The sequence below is a fragment of the Stigmatopora argus genome, unplaced genomic scaffold (genome assembly GCF_051989625.1).
Source record: "Stigmatopora argus isolate UIUO_Sarg unplaced genomic scaffold, RoL_Sarg_1.0 HiC_scaffold_25, whole genome shotgun sequence".
In the NCBI taxonomy this organism is placed as follows: domain Eukaryota; kingdom Metazoa; phylum Chordata; class Actinopteri; order Syngnathiformes; family Syngnathidae; genus Stigmatopora; species Stigmatopora argus.
Genome location: NW_027520039.1, coordinates 2,948 through 28,011, shown reverse-complemented (window position 1 = coordinate 28,011; position 25,064 = coordinate 2,948). Strand labels below are relative to the sequence as shown.

Here is a 25,064-nt window from a genome sequence, read left to right as displayed (position 1 = left end):
ACAGCAGGCTATGTTTCAGCCTCAGTCCTACCTCCCACCTTCAGTTAGAATACGAGTCAGGGAGCCCCAGCCACCTTTTGCAAAACAAAATTACTACAGCAAGCCCCCAGCACCCCCCTGGAACACTAGCCGCCCTGCTTATGTCCCAAGAAGGTGTTTTGCTTGTCAGCAGGGAGGGCGAGATGTGAAGTGCACACATTGTTATCGGTGTGGGAGTGGAGAACATTTCCAAGCTGGATGTAAAATCCGAGGAGGCAGACCACTAAAAGAAGAGACTATAGCAGAGCTAACTCAGGAAAGGGAAGGTGTGGTTCGTGTGTTTTGTGGCACACCCAGTCCACTGGCCATCGTCAATCCTCCCAGCATGCAACAGCAGCAGGTGGGAACTCAGCAACACCTGATGGTGGAACCTGCCGATTCAAAGGCAAAGATCAGACGACTTAGACAAGAGCTAGAAGAGAGGAATGAACAACTGCTGGACAACAGACACCAGCAGGAAAACATGGAGGAAGAAATAAAGAGGCTCCAGCAGGAGAATTTGAAGCTGCTCGTAGACGCCCGTGCAGCCCCCGCCTATCGCGATGAACTGGATGCGCTGAGAGAACGCGCAATCAAAGCTGACAAGCTGGAGTTATACAAGGCCAAAGTGGAGAAAGGGACACAAGGGATGGAGGAGGCGTACACCATTGCCACCGTGAGTGTACGAAAAGCTGCAGAACGAGGTAAAAAGCACTATGACACCAAAGTGAGGAGCTCCGTGCTACAACCAGGAGAGCGCATCCTGATAAAAAACCTGACACCAGAAGAAGGAAAAATTGGCAAAAGTATGCAGAGAAAGAAACAGCAGCCCGTATCTCATCTTCAAGAGTCAGACGAAGACAGTGGTGACGAATATGACTTTCACTACGAGCCCCTCCAGGTGCTAAATGAGAGAGATGCCCAAGGGATGGAGTCTGAGCACAGGCCACTGCCAGCGAATCAGAGACTCGGAGTGAAGGGCCCTGCTTCCGGACCAGTACAACGAGAAGATGACTATCAGCGGGAGGACCTGCCTGGTGAGGTAACAAATCTGGCTGTTGAAGATCCTCGTGATGATCATTTATCAGAGACCTCTCCGCCAACCGGTGTGAATGAACCTGAGGCGTTGACTTATGAACGGCCAAGAAGGGAGAGACATCCACCACGACGAACGACCTATGATCAGCTTGGTGTCCCCTCCTGTTATAGTACTCAGTCACCACATCAGCTGCTACCTGCTTACCCTGCACCAGGAGTGGTTCCTTGGTTAGTACACCTGCAGCCATATTACATTCAACCACCCTTTATGTATGGACTCCAACAGGCTTGAGCCTACAAGGGTGGCATGTATTATGCGAACATGGACTGTTACGACTGTGATTACAGTTTCCATCCAGTGAACGTGGACCGTACGAGTTGTGGATTATATTTGAACTGTGGCCCTTGCCGCCTGGAGTTTTCATGAGTATCAGCTTACAGAAGAGCATGTGAAATGACAAGTTCGCTAGACTGTTCAGCATTACAACCAACAAGGGGAAGATATTTGGAATATACTGATGTCGGGACGACATTTGTTTTTGTGGGGGAGAGTGTGACATACTAGAGTGTTTGATCTATTAGTGTGACATACTAGTGTTTGATTTATTAATGATTGAATGTTGAGAATGCACAACGAGTTTGGATTGAATGTGTGTATCGGTGTTCGATTGTTGATCCTTGGATCCACATGGCAAGTGTGGGGCATGTTAAAGAAGATCGGTATTCGATTATTGATGTCTTAGCAAATAGCTTGAGGCACGGGAGGTGTGTTGAATCATTACAGTAAAAGTTGGATTGAAGTAACAACAACATCTCACTGTTCTGATTATTTCCCCCTGTGTGTCAAGGTATGCTGTTTGTTGTAAAGGCTGTTTGAGTTTGGGGGTTTGTAATATACACTGTTTAGCGTGTGAGAAAAGAGATAATGGTTAATAATGTTTATTTACTTTTGAATTACGGGCGTGAATGTGAGAGTCTCGGGTCACGCACATGGAATAGCATTTAGCACGCTACCTTCGGCCACCATTATCGTTGACAGTGTCTATAACGGTCATAGAAAGGATTTTATATTATTGATATTGCATTGTTTACCCTGTTGAATAATAGTAGGACTACTAGAAGTTGTAAAAGGAAAAGATATAACAAGTTATGACCGTGTGTTGAACGAGTGTGTGTGTGCATTGTGTTTTGGGTTCTAAAGTGTTGCTAATATATATATATATATATATATATATATATATATATATATATATATATATATATATATATATATATATATATATATATATATAGGTGTAATTGTACATTATGTTTTGGGTTCTAACGTGTTGATAATGTATATATATGGGTTAAATTGTATGTTATGGGTTTTTGTGTTAATTGATTACAGTAAAAGTTGGATTGAAGTAACAACAACATCTCACTGTTCTGATTATTTCCCCCTGTGTGTCAAGATCGAATGCAGGGTGTAACACAATCAACCCAGCGGACGTTCGCGCTAAAAAATTAGCCTCCCCGCGCATTAAAGACATTACGGTAAATCCATTCAAAACTTCCCAGGTGAGTGTGTGTGTGTGTGTGTGTGTGTGCGTGTGTGTGTGTGTGTGTGTGTGTGCGTGTGTGCGTGTGTGTGTGTGTGCGTGCGTGCGCGCGCGCGCCTGCGTGCGTGCGTGTGTTTGTGTGCGTCAGTGCGTGCGTGTGAGAGAGCGAGAGAGCGAGAGAGCGAGAGAGGGAGAGAGGGAGAGAGGAAGAGAGCGAGAGAGAGAGAGAGAGTGAGAGAGATTTGACAATGGAAGAGCATTAATATCTAATTATCGCGATTAACCAGGTAATCTCTCGCTCTTAAAATTATAATCACGAGAGAGAGAGTGAGTTTGTAATTGCATTGACAATGTAAGAGCATTAATATCAAAATCATCAGTAAGTTGCGTAATATTGGCGTGTGTGTACGTGTTTCTCGTCGCCGGATTCGCTCGCTCGCCCCGCCCCCGGATTCGTTCGTATTGGACATGTTTTTCAAACTACGGTCCGCGGGCCATATACGGCCCGTTAGGCTTTTTAATCCGGCCCGCCGACGTTGTCCAAATTATAGTAAAAATCAGTGACGGTCGGTGCATTTTCTGGTAGCGAGCGCCTTCAACGTATCAATCCAACCCTCAAAAACTATTTTATGGCTATAAAATCGCTACTGCAGCTACAGCTGCGACACATAAAAAATAATCAATAAATTAATGCACAAAAATGGGGTGAAATCCACTTCCTAGCAGCATTTCATGATTAAATACAAATACTGGAGCTTTTCAGACATTAAAACCAGGCCAGGGGGGTGATTTTCCCGGGAAAAGACAGCGATGAACGTCAATGGTGTACGGGCAAACATTGCCCAAAAATGGGGTAAAATCCAGCCGGAAACAGCATTTATTGATTAAATACAAATACTGGAGCTTTTAAGACATCAGAACTGGGCCCGGAGTATCATTTTCCCGGTAAAAAGACAGCGATGAACGTCGATACGTCCATACGTGAAATGACAAAAAAATGCACTAAAATTAGGTAAAATCCACTTCCTAGCATCATTTATTGATTGAATACAAATACTGGAGCTTTTGAGACATTACAACCAGGCCAGGGGGGTTATTTTTCCAGAGAAAAGACAGCGATGGATGTCAATGGCGAAACGCCAAAAATTAAACTGGGGTAAAATGGGGTAAAATCCACTTCCTAGCAGCATTTTGTGATTAAATACGAACACTGGAGCTTAAATACAAACACTGGAGCTTTTCAGATATCAGAACCGGGCCCACAATTGAAATATTATTTAGGAATAAAGCCATATTATACTCACCAAAAATTCTTTTTAACTGTACACAATATCCATCCTCCTTTCTTTCTTCCTTCTTTCCTATCGCCATCGAAGCTAATGATGAAAGTCGAGCCAGTCCGTTTTGAACATTTTGTGTGCGGAGAGTTGAGATAAGACTTGAGGTGCAATCGCGAAGAGCGGAACTGACTAGTGGGCAAGACAACGGAAAGCGTACAGTAATTCCTTGACATACAAGTGCCCCGACATACGAGCAATTTGAGATACAAGCAAATGTTTACCTTGAGATTCGAGATAAATTTTGATATACGAGCATACAGCCAGGTGTGGCCAACATGCGAGGCTGCTTTTGAGAAGAACATGGGCCCTGTCTTTCTCGTCGCAACTCCCTCGTGTAATGTCTCTAGGAGCACTGGGCGGTTGTGTTTTTTCCTCCGTTAGTCAGTGCAGAATGGCGGAGCTTGCTCGGCAATACGAGAGGAGTACTACTTCCCGAATATTTTGAAGGGAAGACAAAAGCAAACAACCCTCGATAGGTTGCAGCTGAAAGTCAGGGTGGAGATGGGGCAAATTGAGCCAACCCGGGAGAAGAAAGGTATAAAAATTTAAAACAAAAATAAAATTAAGTTTAGTGTAAGGCTAGAATAAACTTATTTAGAGTGTCTGCATCGTAATCCAAGTTCATTTAAATTTGTTTATGTTATGTTACGAGCGTGTTGCCGTGCAAAAAGTCTCTCTCTCTCCCCCCTCTCTCTCTATCCACTCCGTAAAATCCGTCTAATTTTATTACTATTAAACATCATAACCAAGTTATCTGTTACTCTGTTAATAGATGGCGAATTAGAACGAATAAAAATGGTTTTCCATTCCAATATCCTGTGTTTTGGTGTGTTTCAGAGGGTTGGAACAAATTAATTTGTTTTTAGTTCATTTCTTTGGGAATCGACGTACGAGCTCAGTCGTATTTTTGAGGCATTAAGCTCGTATCTCAAGGTGCCACTGTATATCGGGGGGCGTGGCAAATCACCCCTCCCTTCACGGAAGTATTAGGCAGAAGAGGAGTGTGCGGTTTTATATTTTGTGACCATTGTATCGCTTGAGAAGAATTTAAATTAACCCGGGGAGTATACAACCACTGACTCACCTGTTTGAATTGAAATCATTTTCTTAACAGTCCAATTGATTTATTGACATTAATTCAATAGTTGATTTTGTCTGTTGGTGAACCTAACATTTATTGTATTCGAGCTTGGGAGTGTTGAAGGAAGAGCACTCTGTCTTCCTTCTCGGGTTCGATTAATTTCGGATGTGGAAGATGTTGGTTGTCCAAATACAGGCTGGAGGCAATGAACAGTGACTTTGAAGCTTTTATTACAGAATATTCTGGGCACAGGTGAACCACAGGCAAGGCTGTCGTTCACAAATCCGCCGAGACAGACAACTTACATTCACCTTTATTCTCTCAAGAGGGTGCTACCGAAACCGAACAGGGATGGGATTTTCCCCTACTTCATACAGTAAGCTATTTGTTATGAACCGGCAAATGGAAGATAACGACAATGCTGCAAGTCTTCAAGGACGCATCTGTCTACAGGACAGAGCTCTACTAAGGAGAAGCTTGAGACTCGTGGAGTCATGACTAGAAACGGGCAAAATACACATTTCAATATGAGACCCACTTCCGGAGTCAATATGCCGAAGGACGCAGAGCCTGAGCCAATATCTGGAAGACCGTGGCCACGGCATTTAAGACCCTTTTAATCGGCTGGACTTCGGCTCTGCACCTGGGTACCGAAGGATGACGACATATTCAAAAGAATTGAAGACAACTCTGGAGAGTCCATGTGAATGTTTCCATTCGTGAGTGTATGTGTTACGATCGGGGATGGAGGACCCCAAAGCAGGCAAGGGCTACGAGTCTGGTTTTCGAATCCTTTATTAGAATCGTACCCGCGAAGGGCAAGGCCAAGAGGGGATAGCGTAGACGAGTCGTTGGTATTAGAAGGATGGTCGGTCGCCGTGAACTCCGTCGGGAAGTCCAGAGTGGGGTGTACAAAGGGCGAAGGCGAAATCGTTGACCGTGGTCCGTGGTCGTGGGGCTGAGCGTGGTCGGAATCCTGGGTGCAAACAAGAGGTCGTAGATCAAACAAGGCAGGCAATGAGGAATTACGAGAGGGTACCTAACAGTAGAACTGATAAGACAATCCAGCGGCGTGGTCATGTTCTTGGTGGCCTTAAATACTCCTCACTGGCTAATGACTCCCACCTGGAAGCGCTTGACTCATCAGGGGCTGGGACTGTGATTGGATGGCAGGCACACCCCGCCACCAGTCTGGCCCTGGGCCTGACAGTATGATTGTGTTGTGTGTGTGTCTGTGTTGCTGGCCAGCTTCATAAAATGAGAAAAAGGTATACCTGCAGGTAAATTCAGCGCAAAAGGAAAAATATATATTGATAAAGGTAGTTATAAAGAGACAAAAAGAAAACTGGGGTTTAATAGAGAAAAGAGTTAAGACATCTCATTACGGTTGTCTGAATTGGTTATAAGTGCACTCAAACTTGTATGTCACAGTCCTGTGTCTTCATGTTTTTCTTCTGTCTCTCAGTATTCTCACACCTGTGATCTAATGTGTATGTGATGTGTTTTATTTTGTTGCTATTAAACTGGGCCAGGAGTCTTTCCGTCTATCAATATTGGTGTTGTTTCTCTTTTTATCCTGTGCTTAAGCCTGTGCGTTATGGGAGAAGTATAAAAATTACTAGACGGAGAATTGAAATGGATAACGGAAGTGCATTGTCATACTTCTTTGGGATAAAGTTGGGCTGGCAGCAAGTATAAAGCTCACAGTTAGTGGCTAAGATAGTGCTTCCGTTGAACATTTCAAACAAAATCAATTTGATGATTTGAAATGCAGAAAGATGAAGGCCTGCAGACCCTGAACCAGAATATGAAGAGGCATTCTGGAGTGGAATTGTCCGCCTGTACAGACTGGTGGGATAAGACCTTCGGCAAGTATAAAGATTTGGTCTTCTCTGTGGGGATCTCAATGGCTGCGTTTGCTCCTAATTTGAGGTTGGGTGGGCATTGCCTGCACATTTTAAATTGACTTATAAATTGCGCCTACAAATTCCAAACTGCAAGAATTGTATCCACTTATTACACAGCCTACTGGTGAGAGCATTGATGTCTGTGCCTATGATCAATATGAAAGTGAATTGGGTGAGATTGATTTTGTTCTTCCTTTTCTAGCCCTGACCTGCAAGTAAGGGGATTCGGGTAAAGAGCAGGGTTATTATACATTTGCTTGCAACGAAGAATACGCTTTGCTTAACTATTGATCTTGCTTTGCTCATCATTATTAGCATCATACTTACTTGCAGCAAAGTAAATGCTTTGCTCCTGATAACCATAGTAGATCTGTATGAGGAGCCAGAACGGACTGGACTCCTAAAATTTGCCTTTTGCTGATAAACTACTCCTGGGAGTTTAAACAAAGAGGATCCATCCAGGAGGCTGACGATGGGAAGAGGTGGAGCGAGCAACCAACTCCAGAATGTGGTGTGCCAAGCCACTGTCCCAAGACAACGAGGAGGGGCTTTCCTGACCTGGGGTCCATCCAGCGGACACTGTACTGATCATCGACCGGTGATCGGAGAAAAGGGACAGGGGGACCCCAGATGCCGGCCTTACAGAGGCACAATAATCCTCTGGATGGAGATAAAGTGGAAATATCGCTCCAGCCACATTCGTCGGGACCATCCTGCACCGGAAGTCCAACAGAACTGAATTATGTGATGTGTTCGAATGTTGGAACTGCACTATTGTGTTTGTAGTTAAAAAGTACAAAAGGAGGGAATATAGTGGAATGAGAGCTAATTAATCAAGTATGCGTAGGTCCGTGCACACTCACCAGAACCAGGTTGACCTGTGAAGAGAACGTTCTAGAATGGTATGTTTCTGCCAAAACGATGATGGTAAAGGGTAGATCCTTCATGATAACGGCCTATAAAAGACGCGAGGTTGGCAAATAAAGATTTGGGTCTCGCCCTGCCTAACCAGAACCTTCCTGAGTGTATTGTCGCGGATGCATCGATCCTCGCTTTAAAAGCTCACTCCACCATACACTGGGCTCTCATCTGCTGTCTCACAACAAGCGTCCATTTTCTTTAACCCACTGTCTGCTTAAACTTATTTATGCTTGGGGAAGCTTTAGCCAACTGCCTCAACCTGAGCGGCAGCCTTTGGTGGGTTAAATTGTGCTGCGGGGGCAGGCGTTGGGCCGTGTTGTCAGTAGTAAGGACGTTGACGAGTTAGTTGGTCGATGTGCACCAAAACAGACGCATGACTAAATGCAACGTTCGGCAATACACGAGGAATTCAACGAGGCAGCCATTGCAACTGCACAAATCTGAAAAAAAAAAATGGGGGAGAAACGAACTTTCCGACTTCGTGGAAAAAACATCCTGAAAAAGTGTTCACCAGTTGTGCCCACTTTGACGTCTTGTGCATTTTAGAAACATTATAAAAAGTCCTCAAAGGCAATCGTCTTTGTAGTTTTCTCTCGCCAAAATGTTCATCCAGCACTGCAGAAGCAGGTAAGAACCAGTAGTGACTTATAAAATTGGTGTAAAATTACATTTCAAAGATATCACAAAATGTTAATGCTTGTTATTGAATAATGTTTTGGTTTGAATTCTTAATGCTGTGTTTATTAAATGTGTTCATGTTTGTGTGCTATCTCTTTGTTGCATCCCGGTAGCTTTCTCTTGTTCCCATGCGTTTTAACAGGGGTTTGTATGTATACTTGTTATTCATTTTGTGACATTAATAAATGCATTTAAGATCATTTTCTCTCATTTTTGTGTTTCTCACATCTTTCTTATAACATTGGGACACGTTGACCAATTTTAAAGAGTTTAGTTGGTAGATGTGTGAGGACCGTGGAACGAATTACAGAATTTACATATAAAACACACCTCTACTTACGATTTTTACAAGTAACGAAAAAAGGAAACTGGAACCAATCAATTTCGTAAGTGGAGGTATGACTGTATTTTCATATTATATTAAATACCTTATACAAGTACTGGTATGATGTACAAAATCTACTTTTCAGGGAGTCAACCTCCCAAAAAACATGTCAGGTGCCTTTTTTCCAAGCTCCTAACAAAGCTCAGCGGTTATGCATGTTCTTAAAATTCACAATAGATTATGTTGTGAGATTTATCAACATGTATGGGAGTGATAGGTAATGGGGGTGAAAACCCACTTCTGATTCATGCACGAGCTTACTGCAGATAGTATGCCAAATTCATGCTAAGGGAATCAACAGATTGACAAACCTTATTGTAGTGCGATCTACCAGTAGTAACTTGGCGATCTACTGGTAGATCGGGATCTATGTATTGAGCACCCCTGGCCTAACCCAACTCACACAACACATTGTGTCGGTTTATCTGCAGTAATACCAAGATAAATAATAATCACAACTAAAAAGTTTCCGCAATTAGATAAGTTTGTAATGGCCAGGATGATGTCAATCATGGACAACAATCCCCACCCCTTGCATGAGTTTGTTTTATTCACTTTTTCATTACCTATTTATTTTTGTCTACAATGTCTTTCCTGTGTCTGTGTTCTCACCTTTTTGCTAATGAGATAGTGAATTTTTAGAGTACGGGATGAATAAAGTTTTATCTAATCTAATAACGCACAGATTTAAGCACGATAAAAGAGAAACAACAACAATAATGACTGTGGGAAAGACTCCTGGACCAGTTTGATAGCAACAAAAAACACATACACATTAGATCACAGCTGTGAGAATACTGGGAGACAGAAAAAAGGTGAGAAAAATAAACATGAAGACACAGGACTGGGGCATTCCGGCAGCTGAGTGGTTAGCGCGTCAGCTTCACAGCTCTGGGGTCCTGGATACAAATGCAGGTCGGTCCTGTATGGAGTTTGCATGTTCTCCCCGGGCCTGCGTGGATTTTCTCCGGGTACTCCAATTTCCTCCCACATTCCAAAGACATGCATGGCAGGCTTATTGGGCACTCTAAATCGCCCCTAGATATGAGTGTGAGCGTGAACGGTTGTTTGTCTCCTTGTGTGTCCTGCAATTGGCTGGCCATCAATTCAGGGTGTCCCCTGCCTCTGGCCCAAAGGCTGCTGGGATAGGCTCCAGCACCCCCTGCAACCCTAGTGAGGATAAAGCGGTTCAGAAAATGAGATGAGAGATGAGACACAGGACTGTGACATACAAATTTGAGTGCACTTAAAACCAATTTAGATAACCGAATTGAATTATGTCTGCCTCTGTTCTCTATTAAAACCCCATTTTCTTTTTGTCTCTTTATAACTACCTTCATCAATATATTTGTTTTCCTTTTGCGCTGAATTAACTCTTACCTGCAGGTATACCTTTTTCTCATTGTATTAAGCTGGCCAGCGAAGTCAGCTTTGTCTATCCATAAATTTAGATGTTTAATTCTCGAAGCGCTTTAATTTTTAACAAATTTCCAATCCTTAAACACCAGATGCTGTTTTGGGAAATGATCAATATCCACCTTGTTGTTTGATCAACTCATTTTGAATTTGTGCAATCAGGGCTGAAATTTCCCCGTTATTATTTTTTTCCTCCATCGTTTGTTTTTCCCTAGGCTATCACCACACACGCAACACAATCATACCAAGGACTGACCCAGGACAGGACACTGACGCCCTTTTATCAGTTTTATAGACAAATACTCGTCTCTTCACCTGTGACTATTATTTGGTACTCGGACGTTTCGTCGAAAGACGTTTGGTCCCTGGACGTTAGGTCCCCGGACGATTGGTCGACCGGACGTTTGGTCGACCGGACGTTTGGTCGACCGGACGTTTGGTAGAACGCATGTTTGGTCGCCGGGTTCGCGAGTCCCGAGGTTTGAGTCACGAGACTTTCATTTGTTTAACCCTAACCCTATTCACTCAATGTTAAATAATAGTCATTAAATCCCTATTCACCCAATGTTAAAATCTATCAATTGCATGCGAACCCGATCTACCAAACGTCCGCCTTCAAGGTCTTCTCTGCTGGCCTAAGAAATATCTGAATCATATATTATATTTTGTCCATCAATACTTATTAAATAATTCCAAATTGTCTGGTAGCTTCCTTTAATTGCTTTCCCCCTGGTTGCACTGCTTCCAGATGTGTTTTCATATTGAAGCATTTAACCAATCACATTTCAGCCATTATTTGTTGCCAGGGTCAGAAATCTGCCTCAAGGTCTTCACAATCAGTTCTGCAGTCTCTGCTGCATTAAACAAGCGTCAATAAGACTGTTGCTTTAACCAATCAGATTTCAAGTTGGCAACACCATAATGCCTTGTCACAGGCGTAGGGATACGTCATTGCCTTCTCGCAGGCGTAGGGATACGTCATCGCTTTCACCAACTATGATTGGCTAGTGATAGAGTAGGCGGGCTAAAGCCAGAGTGATCCAGCCAGAGATCGCAAACCGTATCTGGAGCGAGCTGCACAAGCAAATATATTGTTGTGTTAATGTAAAGCCATTTTCAAGGCGGACTATTCCAGAAATAGGACAGGACAGGCTCGACTTTCAACATTAGCTTCAATGGCTATAGAAAAAGGCTCGACTTTCAGCATTAGCTTCGATGGCTATAGAAAAGAAGGAAGAAAGGAGGATGGATATTGTGTACGGTTAAAAAGGATTTTTGGTGAGTAAAATATGGCTGTATTCCTAAATAATATTTCAATTGTATGAAATTCCCGGGGAAAGTCGTCCTCCGGGCCTTCTGATATCTGAAAAGCTCCAGTGTTTGTATCCAATCAATAAATGCTGCTAGGAAGTGGATTTTACCCCATTTTAGTGCAATTTTTGCCGTTTCGCCATGGACACCCATTTTGTGTCGCAGCTGTAGCTGCAGTAGAGGTTTTATAGCCATAAAATAGTTTTTGAGGGTTGGATTGATTCGTTGAAGGCGCTATGAGAAAATGCACGACCCGCCACTGGGATACAGTATGCGTACTACAGCTCTATTAAAACATCCATGTATGGTAGCAAATGTATAACACCGATAAATGATGCATATGATGATAATAAACTCAACAGTCTTAAATGCCATGGCCACAGTCTTCCCCAGATGTCGACTCTGCTCCTGGATTCCTTCCGGTATATCAACTCCCAGGCTTGAAAGACCAATAAGTGATAAATTGGCATTCCCCAAATGCACGCATTGATAAAGACGAAAAAACAGTCTTATGGAATTTTCACTTGCAAGGAGAACGAACAGTTGGCGCCAACTCCATACTGACCTTACACATTTTATGTTGTTTATTACATTCGAGGGTCCTCATTACAATGTACGTCTCAACTCAGGGGAGGGGTGGAAAAAGAAGTAGACGCTGCACCGATCCACCTGTCAATATCCCATTCCATTCTTCCCTCACTCGTGAACAAGACCGCAAGGTACTTAAACTCCTCCACACTAACCCGTAGAGGGCATGCCACCTTTTTCCAACTGAGGACCATGGTCTTTGATTTGGAGGTGCTAATTCTCATCCCGACCACTTCACACTCGGTTGCGAATCGTTCCAGCGAGAGTTGGAGATCATAGCCTGATGACGCCAACAGTACAACATCATCTGGAAAAAGCAGGGATGCAATACTGAGGCCACCAAATCGGAACCCCTCAACGCCACGGCTGTGCCTAGATATTCTGTCCATAAAAGTGATGAACAAAATCGGTGACATTGGGCAGCCCTGGCCGAGTCCAACCCCCATTGGAAACGGATCCGACTTACTGGCGGACCAGACTCTGACACCGGTCGTAAAGGGACCGGACCCCGCATAACAGGGGTTCCAGAACCCCATACTCCCGCAGTACCCCGCAAAAGACTCCCCGAGGGACACGGTCGAACACCTTCTCCAAATCCACAAAGCACATCAAGACTGGTTCGGCGAACTCCCATGACCCCCAAGGACCCTGCTGAAGGTCAACCTCACGCACTAGCTAAGGCTCTTCCCCAACCAGAGAGGTGGCATTCCACGTCTCAAGAGCCAGATTCTGCAGCCGGGGATCAGGGGCCACCAGGCGCTTGCCATCACGCCCGTTCCGGTCGTGGCTCCAGAGTGGGGCCGTGTCCAGGCGAGGGAATACGCCGTTCAATGGTTTTACTCACCAAAAGAGGTCTTCTGAGCCATTCTTTGTCTGGTCCCTGACCTCAGACCAGTTTACCATGGGTAACCCGACCAGGGGCACAAGGCCCCAGACAAAATAGCTCCAAGGGTCACTGGCACATACAAACCCCACCACCACGATAAGGTAATGACTCGTCGGTGGGGTGAAACTAATAATGATGAGCAAAGTAAGTTTAATAGTAAATCAAAGCATTTCTTCATTGCAAGCAAATGTATGATAATAATATGAAATAAAATCCTGACAGCTCCCCAGCTGCAGAGCCAAATCTGTCCTGGAAAAAAAATTGGGGTTCCATAGCCACGGTCTGTCCAGAAGTCGACTCCGCGTCTGAAAAACCTCAGGTTGTGACTTTTACTCGAAGGACCATTTATGTCAAGTTTACTAATTGACAGTTGGAGACACTTATTTCGGTGAGGGGAAAAACAGCACTTATTTTTTCTCTGTTCGTTCATTACTCTTCTCTAACATAGCTGGATGCTCCCTCAATTTTATTCTTCAGGAATAGATTTGTATGTCACAAAATCTTGCCCTAATTAAACAGTTGATGCAGAAAGAGATTGGTCGGAGATTGGAGAACGGAGACAGTCGAAGAATGACCGGAGTCTTACGCAGAGTGACTCCGTCTGTTCTCCTTCCGTGCTCTCCTTCTGCAGAAGCTTAAAAATCTCACTCATCTGTCTTGGCGTGCTAACTTGTGTTCGACCTTGTGAATGTTCATAGTGGACCGGACAGCGTACAGAAGGAAAAGTGTGTATGTACGAAGTCTCCAAATCAGACCATCTGGTTTCCATCAAACAGTTTCAGTCTTCTTGGTGAAAATAACTGTTGAGATCACATTATTTGCGGGAACTGCTTCTTCAATCCTGGACAGCCTCCCAGAATGTCAAAACATATTGTCCAGACTCTCAGGTGTAAAGGTGTATCCAAAGTCCATAGTCGTAGCACAAAAAGTTCATAGCAGGCGAAAGGATTCGTTGAGTACTTCAGCGCGATTAAGACATTCATATACGGTAGCAAATGTAGGATAACACTGATAAATGATACATATGATGATAAACTCAACACTAAATAACCAATGGAAATTACAAGTTAGCTGTTTTATAAACTTTTGAAGAATACAGACACAAATGAACCACAAAAGCTCTATATATAGAGAATTTGGTTGACGCACAATGTTCACTGATCTCGAATGTTTGCAATTTATTGTTTGTTTCTTGTTGTTGTTCCTATTGAGCCGTTTTGTACGTCACAATTGGCTTTGAAGATATTGGCTCTGTAGTACTTCAACTCGTTTATGCTCTCCCTGATGTCCTCCAAGGCTCTGAAAGAGAAAACAAACTTTGTTTGTTTCTGTTAATTACCCTGTAAAGCTGTGCTAAAGCTCCCCCTATTTTTTTCTCGCAAACCAAAGGGGAGGGGAGGGGGCTTATAGAACTGAAGCTGCACTGGTGTAGGCCAAAAGTGGATTGCCACATCCAGCAGCTGTGGGGCGGCTCCTTAGAGTCAGCCGGCAGCGGCAGGCTTCATCCATGGCCACGCCCCTGAAGGTGCCACCTGGGGAACAGCAACCGCAATTTCCTGGTCCACATCCTCAAGAGTGGCTCAGCAGCTCCCCCAAGCAAGCCTTCGACTCGGACGTGATCAGGGAGCAGCTTTGGCGACGACTTGAAACTGGAGGAAGACCAGCTGAGCCGGTTGATTGTGGAGCCATGACACATTAAAATCTGGAAACGTGACTTACTCACAGCGTGCTGCCGGCCACACTTCTTGCATGAAGAGTGAGTGTGTTTGTGCGTAGGTGAAGCAGTGTTGACAGATTTACTGGGTGGGTTATATTAGGGGTGTGATTGCTAGAAACTGTCTTTCAGATCTGGCATATCGCAAGTACAGTGCTCCACTGGCTCATGATCTCCATAATTGAGCATCGACAGTGCCTCGTGTGTGAGGTTTAAAATGTTAATATTTATTTATCTGGCAAACCGGTACCAATTTGTGGACTTGTGGTTGGGGACCACTGTTGTGAAGCATGATTTTTATGTCAAATTCATGATGGGCCAAAATAATAAACAGTGCCAAAGCCAAAAGGTACCTTTGGTTTTTTTAATGGGACCTTCAAAATTAGTAGTTGAGCACCGGGGTTGTGGAGGGTTTGCAAATGAATGGTACAGATACATTACAAAAGCAATTTTATGTTCCCAGTAATCTTGCATTACTATTTGTTACCTGTGCATTGCTTTTTTATGAGGTACCAGCTCATATTCCACAGGAAACCACCTCCTGAAAAAAATGGGAGAAGATCCATATACAATAAAATAATAAATAAATTATAAATACCATTGGGTCTTTTAAACCATTTAAAGGGGATCATTTAAAGCAAAAGTGATGCACAGATATGAAAACTATACAATACAATCTTCCACAATTTCGACTTGTTTAGACAAAATACAATAATTTACAAGCATTTTTTAAATCAGTAACACGGGTTGGCGCGGAGGAGCAAAGTGGAATTTTAATTTCCCCCCAAACAATGATGGCAATAACGATGAAGAACGTGGTCTTAGTTCTTTGAGAAATCGGCTAGAAACTTTTAATATGGCTTACAGTTTGAAACAAAGCGTCCCAGAGATATATGACAACACAGTCACAGCCATGGAATATGGCAATCGTATTGACAGTTTCACGTCCCTGACAAAAGCATATTTGTACCACAAAAGAAACAGCGGTCACAACTCCCCATCAACATCTTCCTTGTGTGCCGAAAACCTCTCACAAAAGTTCCTCCTGAAAAGCTCCCTTATGGCGCCTACCGAAGATTTCATCGAGGATCCAAACTCCATACTATGAAGACCCGAATAATCGTATGCCTACGATTATTTTTTCAACTCAAATTTTCGCATGCCTACGATTCTTATTCGGGTGCCTACGATTATTAATTTTTGCCTCAATTAAGTCCGTGCAGCAGCAACATTGTTCTATGTCATTAACTTTCTACGTGTAAAGCACACGTGCTGTTTTTACTAACGTACTAGTACTAGTAAGAATGTGCAATTGCCACTGGTAGAGTTGCAATATACATAATTACAATGTCATACCTGTCAACCTGGGCCAATTCCTCCCCGTATTAATGATTGGAATTCCCTGTATTAAGCAATAGAAAACCGTACAAATGCAACGCGGCACATATTTACTCACATAGGGTGCACGTAAAAGTGTTATGGTCGCGCCGCGTTGTCGTGACGCGACCGTGAATGTATTCGGACCCAAGCGCTATGACTCATAGCTGCTTAAATAACGAAACAGGAAATGATTTAATCATTTCCTGTTTCGTGTGAAAGGGGAATGTGTGTGCGCATATCATGCTTAAACCATGACAATATTAGCAGTTGACGATGACGTTTTCGTCTGCTACCAGTGACCGAGACGATCCGGATTAGAGACGAAATGCGTAAAACGAGATCCGTTTTACAAAAAACATGCATCGAATCTGTTTAGACACTAATTATCTCGTGCCTACTAATAGTCATTATTTTTGGAATTTTCCACTGCCTACTATTATTCCGGTGCCTACTATTATTAATTCATTTGGAATTTTCCACTCCCTACTATTATTCCAGTGCCTACTATTATTCGGGTCTTCATAGTAGGCTGCTAACCACTTCAGTCACTTTGGTCCCTTCGTGACCACTTATTTGTGTTGACGCCAACTTATTTATTTTGCAAACTACTTATTTATTCGAGTATAACGCGCAAAATTTTGTACCAAAAACTGAAGCAAAGATCGGGTGCGCGTTATACACGAATCTAGGTGGAACGCTGCCCTCTGCCGGTGACGTAAAACCTGTCTTTGTCCGCCAGCCAGATGGGGCGAGAGAGCCCGTTCTATTGGCCGATGCTTACACTTGGGGAAAAAAAAACTTGAAGAATGGAAGCAATTGTTTGGTGAATCTGAGGAGAATGAATCAGACTTTGAAAATTTTTTAAATACTATGATGATTAATTAGACTATAAGGGTTTAAAATTGTAAATTCCATTTGAGAATTGTGTTCATACTTGCACAGTGGTACCTCGACATACGAGCACCCCGACATACGAGCATTTAGAGCAGAGGTGTCAAACCGATTCCGCCGAGGGCCGCAGTGGGTCCTGGTCTTTGTTCCAACCGATCCAGTGCCGACATTTTAACCAATCAGGTGTCTTCTAAAATAAGTAGCACCTGACTTTAATAATTGATTACACTTGCAAAAGGTATCCTCTTGTTGAGATGGAATGAAAACCTGCACCCACTGCGGCCCTTTGAGGATCGGTTTGACACCCCTGTTTTAGAGATACGAGTAAAATTTCGAGCAAAAAATTATCTCCAGATACGAGAAAGCCAGGTGGCCAAGACATGAGAGGCTGTTTATGATTTTAGCGCACTGTCTTTTTTGCCCCATCTCTTTCGTGTATAACAGATATCTACGAGCAGTGGGCGGAGCGTTGCATTTTTTTCAGTGTTTTTTTTCCCCGTCACTCAGCGCGAATGGCGTAGCGATCGCTAGTACGAGGAGTATATATTACTTCTCGTTGGCAAGTGGCCGTGCGTTATCCTATGGTGAGGACATTTGTGTGCATCTTTTTCTGAATTTTGAAGGGAAGATAAAAGCAAACAACCCTCGATAGGTTGCATCTGAGGGGTAAAGGTATCAAACTTAAATACAAAATTAGAATTAAGTTTAGTGTAAGGTTAGATTAAACTTATTTTTGAGTGTGTCTGCATCGCAATCCAAGTTCATTTAAATTTGTTTATGTTATGAAACGAGCGTGTTGCCGTGCAAAATGCGCCCCCATTCTCCGCCCCACTCTCTCTGTCCATCTCTCTCTCTCTACCCCCTTCGGAATCTGTATAATTTTAGTACTATTAAACACATTTTAGTAATATTAAACCAGTAGTTGTGTTACTTTGTTAATAGATGGCGAATTAGAAGAAATAAAACTTTTTCCAATCCCATATCCTGTTTTTGGTGTTTTTTCAGAAGGTTGGAACAAATTAATTTGTTTTTAGTTCATTTCTATGGGAAACGTTCATGAGTTACGAGTAAAGCGACATACGAGCTCAGTCCCGGAACGAATTAAGCTCGTATCTCGAGGTACCACTGTACATTTTTTTTTCAGTGAGAGAGAAGCCCGGCCCGACCCAAACCCGAAGTAATGATAGACATTTTAGGCCCGACCCGAATTTCGGGTTCACTATATTCATATTTTTGCTTAATCATTCAGACCAGGCTTCAACTGTGGGTGCGACCCAAATTTCGGGTCGGGCTCGAGCGGACCTCTAATCAGTGTACAGAGTTATATGTAGTGTCTCCCTCAGATGACATCAAAACAGCTATTAAGCAATATTTGGCCACGCACGACACTAGTTTCCAAGACAATCGTGCGTGGCCAAGTAAAATCAGCTTTTCTTCAATAAGTGTAAAACACATTTAACAGAGGGTGACTGGTTAATTCTACATACACTATATAAAATGGAAACAAACAAAATTATGTGATTTTGGCACTTTGGAATTAAATTAATTTGAAAAATATTGGCTATAGATTTATATTGAATAGAGTGCAAATTATCAACGACAAAACTTAGCAATTTAATGGTGCAAAAGAGCATAAAACCTACCTGCAAATCTCCTTAACAGTACTGACATCTATTATTCTGTAGTGGAGGTGATTCATGAATTGTGGCATATATTTGTCTAGGAACCTTTTATCAGCATGCACAGAATTTCCTATACAGAAAGAAACAAGGCGGCATTTTATCAGAGGAAAAGTACCGTATTTTCACGACTATAAGGCGCACATAAGTCTGAAATTTGCTCCAAAATAGACAGGGCGCCTTATAATCCAATGCGCTTTATATATGGACCAATACTAAAATTGTTATCACGATAAAATAAAATAAATCAGTCGATAGGACAACTATGGCAAGCAGCCCCTGACTCTACTATTTTCCCGTAGATAAAGTACTGCGCAGTGACTGCTGGGATATATAGTTTTTTTTGTTAATACATCCAATGGATTGTGGCCTGCCGATCGGCATCAAGACTAGCTAGCTACTATTTGCAAATGGATTGTGGCCTGGCGCTCGGCATCAACACAGTTGCGAAGCATGGAAGACAGCCTTGGAATACTAGTTATGCTAGCTACTAGCTAGCTACTATTTGTGAATGGATTGTGGCCTGGCGATCGGCATCAACGCAGTTGCGAACCATGGAAGACAGCCTTGGAATAGTTACGCTAACTACTAGCTAGCTACCATTTGGGAATGAATTGTGGCTGCCTGGACGAACGTATTAAACTCAGCGTTTTCGATGGACAATTGTTCAATTCGGACACAGAAAATGAGGACTTTGATGGTTTTGTTGGTGATGACGCGAGTACATTGTAAAATGGCTAAATAAAGTACAACCAAACTCAGTCTTGCTTCCGTTGCCTTTTTAAAAACGTGTTTTAGCGTGCAGATGTAGCGTGCATTTGGTGCATGTAGCACCAAATTAGTGTGTTCGCCGTTGTAGTATATTGATACCATTAGTGTATTGACAAAAGGACTCCCAGCAGTCACTGCGCACCGGAAATGGCGTCTGGGGCTGCTTTCGTAGACAGCGCTATTACGGTTCGATAATCATCCATAAATAATATATATATGCCATGCCTGGCTTCACAAAAAGTGGCAGGCTTCTTACGCTACGATTTGTGAATGGATTGTGGCCGCCTGGGCGAACGTGTATGCTTGCACGGTTGTTTGAGCTTTTGCCAAAGCCGGCATCATTTCTAAGGAGCCACATGGAAATGACGGTGACTCTGAGAACGAAGAGAGGGGACCCGGCTTTTTGGAAGGCTCGTTTGGGCATTTGTTTAATTCGGACACAGAAGATGAGGAGTTTGAGGGATTTGTAGGTGATGATGACTTGAGTAAGTTGTAAAATGTCTAAATAAAGTACTTCCGAACTCAGTTTTGCTTCCGTTGCTTTTTTTAAACGTGTTTTTAGCGTGTGGGTGTAGCGTGCAAGAACTATATTTCCCAGCAGTCACTGCACCGGAACCCGGAAATAAGCTGCCTCCGGTAGCCAGCGCTATTGCGTTTCGATGTTCATCCATATATAATATATATGCGTCTAATAAAACGGTGCGTGCTTTGTGTGTTTAAAATACAGAAATAGCACTCGTTACTGACACTGCGGCTAAAAATACGATGCGCTGAATAGTCGTGAAAATACGGTAATCATAAAATTCTCCTGCTAAAGCAAAACGCAACTTACCAGCAAGAGGACACTGACCCGGTGGAGTGTGTTGTCTAACAAAGGATAGAAATTCATTCTCTGCTTGTTCGAGGGTGACCTTACTCCTACGTACGGCTTGGGTCAGTCCAGACTGAGAAACATTAATGACATGTTATTTAGACATGCGCTTCAATTGTGGATGCTTATTATAAGCACCCACAATTGAAGCCTGGTCTGAATGACTAAGCAAAAATATGCAAAAAGTGAACGTAGCTTACGTGTTGGTCGTCTTACCGACATGCCTGTGTTTAATATCACAAAGTGGGAAAAAAATAAATTTCATGCGATGTTGTTAGATTATGTAGAGCTTGGCACAGTCCTATTTTGTTGCACTTTGCCGAATCCGATGAATGAGGGGAACTCAGCTCAGTTTGTCTTCCACAAAATGCTCAAGTATTGATTGCATTGTCTGTGGATTCACGTTTTTCAAGCACATATTTCGGGATGTAACTCTCCATGGTGGTCAGTGCACAGACTACGTATGTCCTGTTATGTCCTGTCTCCCTGAGATGACGTCACACCTGCAGGTAAATAACGTTTGGACATGACCGATTGTCTTTAGAATCAGCTTTTCTTCAACAAGTGCGGATAATATTTAATGGAGACTGACAAGTTACCGTAAAACCTCTATTTGAGCGGCACCTCTAATAAAACGGCACCCTCTAATTGCACCTTGGTGGAAGAATTGAAAAATAGAACAACACCCTCTAATTGAACGTCACTACGGGAAAAGTTTGAAGAACAGAGCGGGATGCGGGTGAAATAGAGGTTTAACTCAACCTGAGAAGGTGGTCAGATGGCAAGCGCCTTCTGGCCTGGGATTGATACCGTTGTCACATTAGCGATGCCAGCAAGAAGCAATTGAAGAAGCTCCACATTGATGTGGCCATGATTCCAGGAGGCTGCACCAAATGTATAAAGGCCCCCCGAGGTCTACTGGAACGCCCCATTCAAGGCCAAAGTCCGACAGTTCTACGAGAACTGGATGTTGCACGGCGAGAAGAGCTACACCAAATTCGGCAACCTGCGAGCACCAACCCCTTTTGACGGCTCGAAGGATTGCCAGATCCATTGTTTCAGGTCAGACGGCCCGATTCAGACTGGTTTGCAACTTCTCCAGCAAGCGCGAACCAATGCTGACGACAATGAACGTGAACTCACTCAGACACTCGACGCTGATGCGGAAGGTGATGTGAATGGCGAGGACAGCTACAACAGCGACGTGTCACTTGATTTTCACCAGTGAATTTGTCATTACTTACCAGTAATCGCTATGCATTTATGCCTGTTGTTAAAAAAATATGTATATGTTACCTGGTTTCTCTTATCATCCATAAAATTTACCGCATCTTCTCAAAATTCTGACCAGCTAGTCGAAAAATAGAGCGGCAGCTCTAATTGAACGGCACTATGGGAGAAAATTTGAAAAATAGAACGGCATTCCGTTGAAATAGAGGTTTTACGGTATGTGATATTGAAAATGCGAAATTACGCTTTTTTGTGGAAGATATTAAAACTGAAGTTGAGACTTCGTTTAAGGGTGTACTATTGTAATGTACAATGGACAAAAAACTAAATTATCAGCTGCAGTTTAAAAAAGGAGAGGCTGCTAACGATAAAGGTGCATATGAAGGTCTCAATGAGTGACAAGAATTGTGCATGTACCGTATTTTCACGACTATAAAGGCGCACTTAAGTCTTAAATTTTCTCCAAAATAGACAGGGCGCCTTATAATCCAGTGCGCTTTATATATGGACCAATTCTAAAATTGTTATCACGATAAAATAAAATAAATCAGGCGGTAGGGTACACCATCCTCTACAGCTATCACAACTACGGCAAGTAGCCCCCGACTACTATTTTCCCCATAGAAAAAGTACTGCGCAGTGACTGCTGGGATATATAGTTCTTTGGTCAATACACCCAGTATAACGGCGAGCACACTAATTTGGTGCTCGCCGTCATTCCGGCTGGATTTACAAAAGAACTCCTGCCGCTAGATGTTGGCGTCAACAGTGCATTCAAAGCTAGACTGCGAACTATATAAATATTGAAACGCAACAGCTCTGGCAACTTTGGCAAGCAGTCCCAGACTCTATTTCCGGTGCGCCAGTGAATGCTGAGATATACAAAACGGCGTTGCATTTCGGTTGATCGAGCACATTAAATTTATGTTTGTCGTTATTCAGTTTCAACTGTGGTCCGCGCTTTCAGGAAGTCAGAAATTACTGATTCGATTAATGACGACTTTGGTGAGATGCCCACCTGTTCAACATGAGTTATTATGCTATTGCTGTGTCACGAAAATACTAATACTTTAACCTCGGAGAAAATTTAAAAAAACTTGTTTATTCATGTTGGGAGTGAATTCAGTTGTCAGAAAGCTGATTTGTAATCTATTAATAAAGTTTGGCTGAACTATCTGACTGTTTTGTTGACATTTCCTTTAGCGCAGCACCATCTAGTGGGTGCGCCTTTAAATGCGATGCGTCTTGTGTGTGTCAAATACAGAAATAGCACTCGTTACTGACACTGCAGCTTTAAATGCGATGCGCCATATAGTGGTGAAAATACGGTAATTAGAAAGTCACTTATATACTTATAAATTATACTATGTAGCTAGGTAGCCATAGAAGACCACTTTACAGTGGTACTTCTACTTCTGAATGTCTGTACTTCAGGTTACGAAAAGCTTCAATGGGAAAATTTTCTTTCAAGATAAAGAAATTCAATTCACGAAACACAATGGGACAAGATGGCGGTGCAAATGCACGCCATGCGTACACCATTCTGCACCAACTAACGGGGAACTGAAAAATGCTACGCTCCACAGAGTGCTCATAGAGATATTTAAACGAGGGAGTTGCGGCGAAATGATGTTCTCATAAGGAGCCTCTCTGTATGCTCGTATATCAAAATTTGTGTCGTATCTCAAGGTAAATATTTGCTCGAGAGAGAGACGCACCCGATCTCTTTGGCCCATCTCACAGGTGGTGAACTCATGTGAGGGGGAACCCACATCATCTCTTTGGGCTGTGCCCGACCGGGCCCCATGGGTGTAGGTACTCGCCATCGCACCCCTCCTCTAGGCATGGCTCCAGAGTGGGGCCCCGGTGACCGGCGTCTGGGCCAGGGAAGATGTCGTTCAATAGTGTTGCTCATCATAAGAGGTCTTCTGAGTCATTCTTTGTCTGGTCCCTCACCTCAGACCAATTTGCCATGGGTGACCCTACCCCGGGCACAATGCCCCACACAACATAGCTCCACCAACACGATAAGGTAATGACTCAACAGGGGGACATTACAGTCTTTTCATATACTCATAGCTGTAATATTTAACAAATACAGTTCTTTATATTTGTACTTGTGTACTTGTATTTCTGTATAGGCACGAAAACATGTACAGTAAAACCTTGATTATCGTGGCTATAAAGGGGGGTCGGACCTCTGTGTGCCCTACGACTGACTGGCGACCAGTCTAGGGTATAGTCTGCCTTTCGCCCGAAGACACCTGGGTTAGGCTCCAGCAACCCCCGCAACTCTTTCGTAGATGGGCATTATGGAAGATGAATGAATGAATGAATAAATGAAACCCACACACCCCCACACCCCCCACACCCACACCCCCCCCCACACCCACACCCCCCCCCACACCCACACACCCCCCCACACCCACACACCCCCCCACACCCACACACCCCCCCCCACCCCACACACCCCCCCCCACACCCACACACCCCCCCACACACACACCCCCCCACACACACACCCCCCCACACACACACCCCCCCACACACACACCCCCCCACACACACACCCCCCCACACACACACCCCCCCACACACACACCCCCCCACACACACACCCCCCACCACACACCCCCCCCACACACACACCCCCCCACACACACACCCCCCCACACCACCCACACACCCCCCCACACACACACCCCCCCCACACACACACCCCCCCACACACACACCCCCCCACACACACACCCCCCCCACACCACACACCCCCCCACACACACACCCCCCCCCACACACACCCCCCCCCACACACACACCCCCCCCACACACACACCCCCCCACACACACACCCCCCCACACACACACCCCCCCACACACACACCCCCCCCCCACACACCACCCCCCCACACACACACCCCCCCCACACACACACCCCCCCACACACACACCCCCCCACACACACACCCCCCCACACACCACACCCCCCCACACACACACCCCCCCCACACACACACCCCCCCACACACACACCCCCCCACACACCACACCCCCCCACACACACACCCCCCCACACCACACCCCCCCACCCACACACCCCCCCACACACACACCCCCCCACACACACACCCCCCCCCACACCACACACCCCCCCACACACACACCCCCCCCACACACACACCCCCCCACACACACACCCCCCCACACACACACCCCCCCCACACACACACCCCCCCACACACACACCCCCCCCCACACACACCCCCCCCCCACACACACCCCCCCCCCACACACACCCCCCCCCACACACACCCCCCCCCACACACCCCCCCCCCACACACACCCCCCCCCACACACACCCCCCCCCCACACACACCCCCCCCCCACACACACCCCCCCCCCCCACACACCCCCCCCC

The 25,064-nt window shown here is 44.3% G+C and overlaps 1 protein-coding gene across 3 annotated transcripts; it reads right to left on the bottom strand.

Moving 5' to 3' along the window:
- Nucleotides 1–5,226: 5,226 nt before the first annotated feature.
- On the bottom strand, nucleotides 5,227–23,978 carry smfn (small fragment nuclease). Of its 3 annotated transcripts, none has more exons than XM_077594871.1 (6): nucleotides 23,365–23,978; nucleotides 20,378–20,489; nucleotides 18,739–18,847; nucleotides 15,312–15,365; nucleotides 14,260–14,409; nucleotides 5,227–5,994 (listed from the first exon to the last, which is right to left on the bottom strand). In XM_077594871.1, exons 1-5 carry the CDS (start codon nucleotides 23,470–23,472, stop codon nucleotides 14,289–14,291), a joined length of 504 nt encoding a protein of 167 aa, XP_077450997.1. In that variant the 5' UTR covers nucleotides 23,473–23,978; the 3' UTR covers nucleotides 5,227–5,994; nucleotides 14,260–14,288. The 3 variants fall into 3 exon arrangements, with proteins under 3 accessions (XP_077450997.1, XP_077450998.1, XP_077450996.1); XM_077594872.1 differs by lacking the exon at nucleotides 5,227–5,994 and adding an exon at nucleotides 20,633–20,919 and having other exon boundaries at nucleotides 13,244–14,409; XM_077594870.1 differs by lacking the exon at nucleotides 5,227–5,994 and having other exon boundaries at nucleotides 13,244–14,409.
- Nucleotides 23,979–25,064: the final 1,086 nt, after the last annotated feature.

Bases quoted from the DNA above. Each gene is read 5' to 3' on its own strand.
- smfn (XM_077594871.1), bottom strand. From the start codon at position 23,472: ATGGCGAGTACCTACACCCATGGGGCCCGGTCGGGCACAGCCCAAAGA. The intron at 20,490-23,364 runs GTGCGTCTCTCT...AATGTTTCTCAG, and splicing joins AGATGGGCCAAAGAGATCGG to TCTGGACTGACCCAAGCCGT. The intron at 18,848-20,377 runs GTAAGTTGCGTT...CTTTCTGTATAG, and splicing joins GGGTCAGTGTCCTCTTGCTG to GAAATTCTGTGCATGCTGAT.